Source organism: Ruditapes philippinarum, unplaced genomic scaffold (genome assembly GCF_026571515.1).
Source record: "Ruditapes philippinarum isolate M1 unplaced genomic scaffold, ASM2657151v2 ctg1674_1_1_1_1, whole genome shotgun sequence".
Taxonomy (NCBI): domain Eukaryota; kingdom Metazoa; phylum Mollusca; class Bivalvia; order Venerida; family Veneridae; genus Ruditapes; species Ruditapes philippinarum.
Window position 1 is genome coordinate 104,757 of NW_026863016.1, and position 11,429 is coordinate 116,185.

Here is an 11,429-nt window from a genome sequence, read left to right on the forward strand (position 1 = left end):
TGACGCCCGCCCGCCCGCAGACTTCGGCATTACAATAACCCGGTTTTCGTTGAAAACCTGGTTAAAAAAGTTTAAAAGACAGTTCCTATAGTTTCATCATAATATTTACTGACAATGAAGGAAAATTCAAACTAATTAACAGAATTTCTTCACATTATCTACCCTGTGAGTTTTTGCTGGTTTTAGGCCATTTTAATAACAAACTTTAAAAGGCCATTTTAATAACAAACTAAAGTGAAAATTACAAACTATTCAAGAATGTTGAAGACCAAATCAAAATTAATCAATAGCCAGTTATCTGTGAGGTGTTTATCTGTTTAGACACCAGACAACCACAGAACATGGTAACATTATATCTTATAAATACTCCTGGTTTTTGTGCAATGCACATCAACTGTGTTTCATTTTAACAACTTCCGTTTCTTTTTTGTTAGTAAAAATCCTGATATGGTACAAAAGATACCACAAAATGTGATTGTTACAAAAGATGGAGTTGGAAATTGCAGAAATTTTATCTGTCTCAAGCTGTTATTTTAATACTCGCATACTACTATGTACAAAATAATGAAACAAATCAAAATTTTATTCTGCTTTTTTATTATTTTTTTTTTCTCCCAACATTTACTTTTTACATATTCTTATGATTTTTTTTTAAATTTTCAGCAATAAAGTTTAATGAGTTCATCACTGACAGCAGACGGTGTTAACACTCCGAGGTCTGTGAATAACAATGTAATGTAATTAGGTGGTGTGTAGTCAACTAGTGGGTGTTCCTCATCCAGGTTGCCTCCTTTCTTCAGAGTAGATGCTTTATACTGTAATAAAGACAGAGATAACCAGATATTACTACTCACGAAAGAGACATAAAAAGTGTTGGGAGCACCGCACTTAATACCCTATTCTGGTACAAACCGACAAGATGCTTGAATGATTAAATGTTACAATATCCGATATTCACCACACAAAATGCTCTTTAAGATGTCTAACTCTTCTGTTCACACCAAATTTATATACGATTATGATGAAAAAAATGTAAAAATCGGTGAAAAATCAATATTTTTCTATTTTGTTATCATGATTTTTGCAAGCCTCTAAAATTACTACTCCAACAATGTAGTGAGTTAAATCCATTCCTTACACATTATTTATCTGACCTGTTTCAAATGGAGATTATCAGTATTAAAGTTTGCTGATACATGTTCATGAATATGGGTACTTGGTATACAATATTTTATGTAAATATTTAAATGACATACTATCATATGTCTTCCATTGTTTTTAAAAGTTCAAATTTTATTTGCAAAATGGCAAAACATTGCATTTGGCAATACTTGGGATAACATAAACAAATATAGAGCTACATATGTGATATAGCGTGCACGAAGGTAAGAAGGAGTGACAAACTAGCAACATGATGCTCCATAGAAAAAAATTTGAAAGGCATGAACATTCTTGGAGGAGTTAAGAATGTGATAAATTTGGCAATGTCTTACATTTAAAGGAAGTAGAGGCCTATGGAAAACCTGTTACATTATTTGCCTCTTGACAATAATGGATAAAGTCTTAAAAAGTCCATGTTCCTCATATGGCACCAGTACTGGTTAATCCGAAAAGCATAAAATAAACTTTTTGTCCATTACTTCTTATCATATTTTCTTCCCTTTAGCAGGACAGTTTCAAATCTGTGTGATTTAACTAAAATTATGAAGGTGTATTCAAGCGGGCTGGTGACCATTGGCTAAAGTGCAAATTTCTGAACTACTGTGTCTTAACAATACTGGATTCACAAACCTATTGCCTTATATGGCGCCAGTATAAATTAGTCAATGAAGGGGACCCAAGTGGACTCCAGTTTGCATGAGATCAGCTAAAAGCAACCAAGTTAGAATCAATTATAGTAAAATTCAAATTATGGTGAACTATGCAATGTTAAAAACTTACTTTAAATTCATTTGGTAGATCATGTTGATTTAAGGGAAAAAGTCGTACAAATTTAAAACTCTCTGCCACCACATAAAGAGGTTTATTCATGGCCTTTGCTGCAATGGCTATTGAAAACGTTCCAATCTGTAATTAAAACAAAACAATGTGAAAACAAAAATCATAACACCCTTGCAACTTTAAATATCTAAAAATAAACCTTCTGTGTAAATATCAGTTTTGCTATAGTATGATGGTTTTGGCATAAAGCATCAATATGTTAACCTGACAAGCCGGCAGGAATCTAAAATTATTAGCATTTGCCACCAGTATAGAGCCAGGCCAGCAAGCACATCCTTTAAAGCCTGCATATCCATGCAGTCTGACCAGGCTCAATCATGTTGGCTGACTAGCTTCAAATTATCATCTTTATATTTCCAAAATAGATAATGGACTGTTTCAACTCATGAAAACTTAACAAATCCATTTGAGAAATTCAACAGGATAAGGGCTAGTAAAAATAAAGCAAACTGTCTAAAAATACCAAATTTATTGGTAAATTAAAAGAATTTCGAAAACTTGTCCTTTAGAGCCCAGGTCATATGTTATTTTATGACATTGTCTGGGCTATCACAAGGGAAAAATCAGAATGGAAAAATATTTGGTTGCCTTTATATTTTTTGCCTTACATTAAGTCTTAGTCTAGTCACCTTGTCATAATATAAATGCCTTGTATAGGTAACTTTTACCTTATTTATGATTCCACCACTCTCTACAACACCTTCAGCACCACATAATACCATGTCCATCTTCTCCATAACATAACTGAATTATATACATATAATTATAAATTATAATTATAAAAGTTAAATTGAATTCCTTAATTCAGTTAACAAAGTTACCTTTTGAAATGTTTCACAAATATCTATATCTAGATGAATCAATACTTGCAAGAACACAATTTGAAATCACAGTGAAACATATTAAGTTAACATGACTCTTGTGTACATTAAAGGAACTCTACTGAGGTTCCAAAAGCATAAAATTTGAACTTCATATACAGATCAACTGGGGCATTTATAACAGAAAGATGTGCAAAAAATAATTAAGAAATATACTCAGAAATAAATTGAAAATCAAAATTTTGTGCTAAAAGTGTATTTTGAGCTGAATTGAGTGACAACCATTGCAAGCCTTTTCAATATTGGGTAATTTTTCACAATTAGGATAACTATTCTGGAAAAACAGAGACAGCGAGAGAATGGTCTAAAAGTTTGCAAACAAGTTATTGGTCAAGACCTACCTACATCAAATGGAACAATTATTTTCTTTCCCCATCATGTAAAAAAACAAGATTGCATTTGAGAAATGCTATGCCACCGCATTACACAAATTGAAGTGTAGGAACAAATGCTGTTGAAGAACGGGTCTTTTATTAACCTCGTGTATTATTGTCTGGATGAGCCGGTACCAATGCAAAGCCAAAGTATTACTATAAACTGCTAGCATTCCCTTGCAGAAAGATAAGCAAGCAGACGACAGCCTAAATTTCATGACTACATCAAAGGACAACACAGTAAGACACTTTGTCAAAATCTAGGTCAGCTGATAATCAAAGTTCACTTTACATCTTAATCTGTGCACATGGTTCACATTTCATAGCTGTACAATCAAAGGACAAGGAAGTAGGTCCACATAATCAAAATCTAGGTCACTTGATATAAAAGTTCAATTTTACAACTTAAAAACTGTGCACATGGTCAAATTTAATTGCTGTACATCAAAGGACAAGAAAGTAGGTCACTGTCCCCTTGGGCAAGGCAAAATTTTGACCCAAGGGTTTAATTCAAAACAATCTTGATACAGGTCCACCAAACAACATTTTAAGTCAAATATCTAAGCTGTAGCTTTCTCCCATTCAGAAAAACATTTGTTTTTTTCTCTGTTTTATTATGTGTACTAAATGAAAATCAATGCCCCCAGGCAGGGCCGATTTTTTGACACCAGGGGAAAAATTTGACCAACTTTGGTAGAGGACCTACAGATGATATTAATATATAGCAAAACATCAAAGCTCTATGCCTTGTAGCTTCAGACAAAAATAATTTTTATTTTTTTTTTACTATATGTACATAATGAAAATCATGAACCCGGGGCGGACCCAATTTTGACCCAGGGCTATAATTGAACAATCTTAGTAGAGGTTCACTTCCTAAAGTCTCATGCCATAAATTTAACCTCTAGCCATTGGTCAATTCAGCGAAGAAGATTTTTCAAGTTTTTACTTTATACATATAAGGAAAACTATCGCCTCTAGGCAGGGCAATTTTTTCACTAGGGGCATAATTAAAACAACTTTAGTAGAGGACCCATAGATGATATTATATACCAAATATCAAAGCTCTAAGCCTTGTACCTTCAGACAAGATGATTTTTTATTTTTTTACTATATGTACATAGTGAAAATCATTGACCCCTGGGGGTTGGGCCAATTTTGACACCAGGACTATCATTTGTACAATCTTGCTAGAGGTTCACTACACAATGTTTCATGAAAAATATCTTAACTCTAGCATTTGTAAATTTAGAGAAGATGATTTTTTAAGTTTTTATTATACACATATAAGGAAAACCTATGGCCCCCGGGGCGAGGCTAATTTTGACACTAGAGGCAAAATTTGAACAACTTTGGTAGAGTACCTATAGATGATATCATTTAACAAATATTAAAGCTCTAAGCCTTGTACCTTCAGACAATAATATTTTTTCATTTTTTACTATATGAATATATTGGAAATCAAGGACCCCCGTGGCAGGGGCAATTTTGACCCCAGGGCTATAATTTGAACAATCTTGCTAGAGGTTCACTACACAATGTTTCATGCAAAATATCTAACCTCTAGCATTTGTCAATTGCTAGAAGAAATTTTTTTTAAAGTTTTTACTGTAAGTTTTTACAATATACATATAAAGAAAACCAATGACCCCAGGGGGGGGCCGATTTTGACCCCAAGGCTAAAATTTGAACAATCTTGCTAGAGGTTCACTACAACAATGCCTTATGCAAAATATCTAAGCTCTAGGCCTTTTGGGTCTTTACAAGAAGGTATTTTAAGTTTTTACTATATATGTACATATAGTGAAATTCAATGACCCCCGGGCGGGGCCGATTTTGACCCCAGGGCTATAATTTGAACAATCTTGCTAGAGGTTTCACTACACAATGCCTTATGCAAAATATCTAAGCTCTGGGCCTTTTGGGTCTTTACAAGAAGGTATTTTAAGTTTTTACTATATGTACATATAGTGAAAATCAATGACCCCGGGGCGGGGCCGATTTTGACCCCAGGGCTATAATTTGAACAATCTTGGTAGAGGTCTACCAGACAATGCCTTATGCAAATATCTAAGCTCTAGGCCTTTTGGGTCTTTACAAGAAGATTTTTAAAATTTATTCTTATAATTCCTTTTGGTTGCCATGGCAACCAGATTTCTGCATGGAATGAAATTCTTTGAACAACTTTGTGAGCCCTTCACCCAAGGATCAATCCTGCAAAGTTTGGTTGAAATTGGACAAGTGGTTTTTCACAAGAAGATTTTTTAAGTTCACTATATAATCTTTATAACACACACACACACAAACAAACACACACACACACACACAGGTGAATCGCTATATGCCACCGCATCGCAGATGCTGCGGTGGCATAAAAACGCAGTGGAGTCCCTTTAAATTATGTATGCTTGTATAAGTTTCCACTACACTATATTAATAGTTAACAAAGATGAAAGTTATATTTAAACTTTACCCAACAGCTGAATCAAGAATTAAAGTTGTAGGTATTCCACATGCTCGCAATTCTTCCATTGTCTTCAACCTGTACAACAATAAAGAAACATGGTATAAACTGTTATGTTTTGTTCTTTTTGTGATTAAGATCAAACAAATATTATTATTCTGATCTTCAAGTATTCTTCTGTTTTGTACTTTATTATACTAAGAGGATATTCTTTAGTTTGAGTGAAATATGGAATATATTTTCACTAAACACGAAAGAATTCCATATATTTTCGTGAGCTGGAATGTTGAGTGAAATATACTGAATTTTATCATCTCAAGCAAAAATATTTCACAAAAAAAACAAAACAATAACCTTATTTTTTAATTTTACTTTCAAGAAAAAAAACTATAAGTTATTTACAAAAACAATTGCAATTGTACAACACAGTTTGGAAAATATCAAATAAAATTTGAAATTTTGACCTTGAAGGTCTAGGCCATTTAAGAGTCAAAGTCAATTTTCAAAAACAAACTCTTGTCCAGATGATAACTGCACCAGGTTTGAAGGTATAACAGTAAAGGATAATTTGTATTAGTTTGAAATAAGTCTTGGTGAAATCATATAAAATTTATAAAATTTTGATTTTCAAGGTCAAGGACATTTGAGTCAAGGTCATGATTTCAATAATATAAAACAAAACTATTGTCAAGACAATAACTGAATCAGGTATGAAGGTAAACCAAGGTTAAGGTTATCTGCACCAAGATAAAGAGACTAACCATGCAGATTACAGAAACAATATCGACACCATAATGATTTGAAGTAGGGGCATCAAAACAACAACTTTACCCTGCATCATTTGGTCTTGATTCTGTTACATACACCTCAAATCGCTTCTTTGATTGGACTGCCTCTTTTAACACATGTTGAATAACTCTTGAATGTGAGTGAATAAGAATTTTCTGAAAACATAAATACAGACATAAACAGTTAGGTAAATGGTATTTTGTGCACTGGCAAAAAGAAATAGAAGAATTATCACCAAAGATAATACTTTAAAATAGTTTTTTGTAAAAGATTCCTATTCTCTAGGAAATATTCTCATTTTGAAAACAAAGAGTTAATTTTAAATTTATGCTAATAAATATCTACAAGCAACACTTAATGATTTTTAACTTAAAGTATCTCAGTGAATCATGGGGGATAAATCAATTGTCCATATTGCTCAGGTTGTGAGTCCCATTGCTTGTATTTCCAGGATGTACTTTATATATACCATACACAAAATAAAGAATACTTCAAATAAAACTGGAGAAAGTCAGGATGGGATTTTGCCAACCTTGGACTAAATAGTGAATAACTTTATTTTCTTACTCTCTTGAATAAAATAGTGGCAAATGTTGAAAAACTGTACATGTAGTTCATTGATATGTTTGTATGTTCAATTATCCACATTAAATGTTTTTTTGCAAGAAATGATGTCAGCAGTATTAAGCAAGGTAACCCTGCTTTTCTATTCAGTGTGATCAGTCTAAATACATGTACTTTATTGTCTGCTCAGTTTTGTAAAACTGGCACTGAAAATCCCCTTAAACTGTATACTGTACACAAAACAAGGCTTACATAACTTCAGCATGACAATGGTTTAAAGTTAAACTAATACTGGACACATAAGTCTTAAAGGCAAAGCTAAATACATGTAATGTAACATGATTTCAGCATGATAATGGTTCAAAGAAAAAGTCAGACAGGCAAAATACAATATTACCCCCTGGTTAAGCAGGCAAACATATTATTTCCTATTATTATGCCAAGGCATAAAAAATTTACAGCTGGTTGACAAAATGTGATCAAGAATAAAGCTTACAGATCCATCTCTGATAAATTTATCTGCTTGTCTAGCTATCTTCTGTCTTGATGAGGCAACCTTTTGTAAAAACATGTTACCACGCTCCACCATAATATTCTGACACTTCTGAAAATCCTGCAAACAGATTATGATATGATTCATAATAAGTTGACTAAGTAAGTTCATATAAAATTGTACATATTTAAAAATAAATTAAAATATGATATTCGTTTTAATCTGGAGTGAAAACAAACTATGTTTGCATCTCCTGCTAAAAATGTAGTCAAATGGTTCCATTTTTGCTAAATATGTATTCAAAGGGTGCCTTTTCGCAAAATATGTAGTCAAATGGTGCCTTTTTTGCTAAATATGTAGTCAAATGGTGCCTTTTTTGCTAAATATGTAGTCAAATGGTGCCTTTTTGCTAAATATGTAGTCAAATGGTGCCTTTTTTTGCTAAATATGTAGTCAATTGGTGCCTTTTTTGCTAAATATGTAGTCATAGTCATAAGGTGACTTCTTCTAAATGTGAAGCTGAAAGTTAAGATACAAACTAAAGGTTAAAATAAATGATATATTTTTGCTCAACAGTCACAAAAGTTCTTTGAAACAATTTTAAGGCCATTTTTAGTACTCGTGTGTAATAAGAAAAACATGGTGCAGGTAACTAGTAAAATATTAGTCATGCCTCCTAGTTAAATTCAGACATGGACACTTTAGTCTCATGGCTGTCTCTTATCCTAATTAAAAACATTTCTGGAACCAAACAGAACTGAGCAATAAGTGCAATCTAAATGCTTATATTCAATTTGTACAAATATTTAAAAGAGTACTACTTAAATATTCACTTGTAAACAAGTTAAATATCAAAGTATCCCTTGTAAATATGTTCTGCTTTCTATTTGAACGGCTGGATTATAAAGTCTTAGTAAGATTATAGTTTGACATAAAACATTGAAACTATTTCATCATTCAGTGATGTATCGCAAACCGATTTGTGTATTGCTCCTTTGTATCGTGAATCACATCATATCGCCTCTACTCTGACAATACACGGCCCTAGTTATGTTGAAAATTAAAATTATAGATCTATCAAAAGAATTAATACGTACATGGATAAAGGTGATTATACCGATATAGACCGATAGATAGTAAATTTGAGTGCAAAGTGCAAAGTCTCTTGCTCCCCTAGTAAGTTTTGAACCCAGGTGGCCAGCAATCCTTAGATTACTAGTCTGACAACTCACTTAGCCACGCTGCCATATTTTATTATTGACATCAGTGGTCATGTGGATGGTTGAAAGAATAATTATAGACTATGAAACTTACTGTATCTTCGAGACTTGTTAATGTGATAAATCTGAGGAAGAGTTCACATCCAGATGATATAGAGGTAACACTACTATCTGTCTGTGTGAGAGTATGTGTGGCATCCTTTAATGTAGCTCTAAGACCAGCCAGGGTTTCCACTATAATAATAAGTAACACAATTACTACATGTAAGTATGCTTAATATTGCTAATGCTACCATAGTTATGTCATTCTGTAAAAGACCTGATTGTCACAAATTTTGTCAATACTGTGCTTCTTCTATCAAAATTTAAAAAAAAAACATTTTGTAACTCAACTTCACACTTTTAAGTACTCCTTTAACATAAAACAATATATTTTCAATTGAATGCTACACTTAAATTGGCATTTAAATTTACAGAAATACATAAGTGAAATTTGAAATGGAATAAAACTTATCACTTAGAAAATCATCAGTCAACTCATACATACTCCTGTTGTTTTCTATGAAGTGAAGAAGTGTTTTAATAGCTGCTACAGCTGCAGATATATCTGGATGTTCCTCAACAACCCCACTGAAATACTGCAGGACACCTGTAAAAAAAGTTTATGTATTACAAAAAAAATTCCACCATACTTAACAATATAAGAATAAGTGTTGTGTGACAAATCTTTTTCTCTTGCAGTCTACTGTAGTTTAGTTATTAAATTTCTTAGTTCACAATACATCCATTTACAGTCTCTTTATGAACTACGTAAATAACCGAGGTATGTAGAGTGAAAAAACACGAGTTGTTTCCCTTATCTTCGAGTAAAATCTATATCTCTAATGATAAAACAATGCAAATTTAGCAGTTTTTAAACCGCTAGTTTGAGGCGATTTAATGTCCGATTTTAAAATTTATTGCACCAATGAAAAGCTTGTGATCTAAGCTTTTTTCAGTATATATTTCAACACATTGTTTGACACTGAATGTATTTAAATCTACGGTTAAACCTACCACAAGTCAGATTATTTTACATATGTTTTATACAGTGATATACGCAATCGGTTATCTTTACTCGCAATTCTACTGATAAAAATAGTCTGTTGTCTGCTAGTTTGCATAATGTACACAAACTAAAGTTGTGGTGCAGCTTTAAAAGAAATACATTTTACTTGGCATTTTTACTTGCTTTACCTCATTACTTCCTGCCATACATGTTGTATTCTGTGTTACTGTAGCAGGTAGGTAACCTACTTAATTCGGAATGAATAGTTTGATTCGTTGCCCATCCAAATATTATCTTCATGTCTCTTTGACAAGTCTAATTGGTTTTAGATTGTCAGGGGCCAACTACTTAAAATGTTTCAAATTCTTTAGGCCTTTTTGTTTTTATGTAAATTTTTATCCAATTTGACACAGTTTGGTCATATCTTGGTGGTTGGCCCACCTAGATAATTAAACATTAATTACCAATTTATTCAAAAGTTAATGACAACTAATCTGAAATCATTTTTGAATCTGCCATAAAAGGTAAATGGCCATTAGATTCAATGTTACAGATTTAAAGTGGTCCTTCTTAACACTGCCAAGGACTGCTAAGAAGGCACAAAAGATTGAAAGTGTCCGGACGATTTCGAAATTACCCCTCATACAAAAACCAAACCAAGGACGCCTAGATTACAAATTTGATGCTCTTCCTATTATTTCAACTAAGCAGCAGTTTTGCTAAGGCCTTTTCAATACACCAACAGTTTCCGAATTGGCAGACGATAGACTATTCTTATCAGTAGAATTGCAAGTAAAGATAACTGGTTGCGTATCTCACTGTATAAAACATATGTAAAATGGTCTGACTTCAGGTAGCTTTAACCGTCAATTGAAATACTTTTAGTGTCAAACAATTTGTCGAAAAATATAGTATATATACTGAGACGAAGCGTAGATCACAAGCTTTTCATTGGTGTAATAAATGTTAAAATTGTACATTAAATTGCCCAATACGATTGGTTTAAAAATGGCTAAATCTGCATTGTTTTAGCATTAGAGATATAAATTTTACTCGAAGACAAGGGAAACAACTCGTATTTTTTCACTCGATATACTTCGGTTATTTACATACTTCATATAGGGACTGTCAATGGGTGTATTTCTAATCACTTTTCAATGTTTTGCCCATTTAGCAGTTTAGATAATTTTGTGTGGATCATTTAGACATTACTTTGGCTGATGTTCCAGTCGGAACTCTATACTGAACAAAATATTTATTTCTGTATTTCTTGTGTGATCATATAATGACATCTTTGTGATACATTAAAAGAATTTAAGTAGGAATGTAATTCACTAATTGACATATCATGCATATTGCATCAGAATTCAGATGATTAAGTATGAAACTAAAACACATTTCATTATTATAAAATTATTTTTCTTGTACTGATTTTAATTTGTTTAAAATGTTCTAACCATCTCGCTGATTTTCATCCATAACTTTAACGGGATCTTTATTTTCTTTTTTGTAAATTTTTCGTGAGTGTTTACAATTTTACCGGATATTCTTTATTACATCGACACCGGTTCGGTAGAAAATTTGTAACGTGGTAT

The 11,429-nt window shown here is 32.4% G+C and overlaps 1 protein-coding gene across 1 annotated transcript; it reads right to left on the bottom strand.

Annotated features, from left to right (window-relative positions):
* Positions 1–656: 656 nt before the first annotated feature.
* LOC132720888 (translation initiation factor eIF-2B subunit alpha-like) lies at positions 657–11,429 on the bottom strand. Its single transcript, XM_060705123.1, has 9 exons — positions 11,292–11,429; positions 9,334–9,435; positions 8,881–9,020; positions 7,570–7,686; positions 6,552–6,664; positions 5,730–5,798; positions 2,670–2,745; positions 1,942–2,067; positions 657–815 (listed from the first exon to the last, which is right to left on the bottom strand). Exons 1-9 carry the CDS (start codon positions 11,311–11,313, stop codon positions 660–662), a joined length of 921 nt encoding a protein of 306 aa, XP_060561106.1. The 5' UTR covers positions 11,314–11,429; the 3' UTR covers positions 657–659.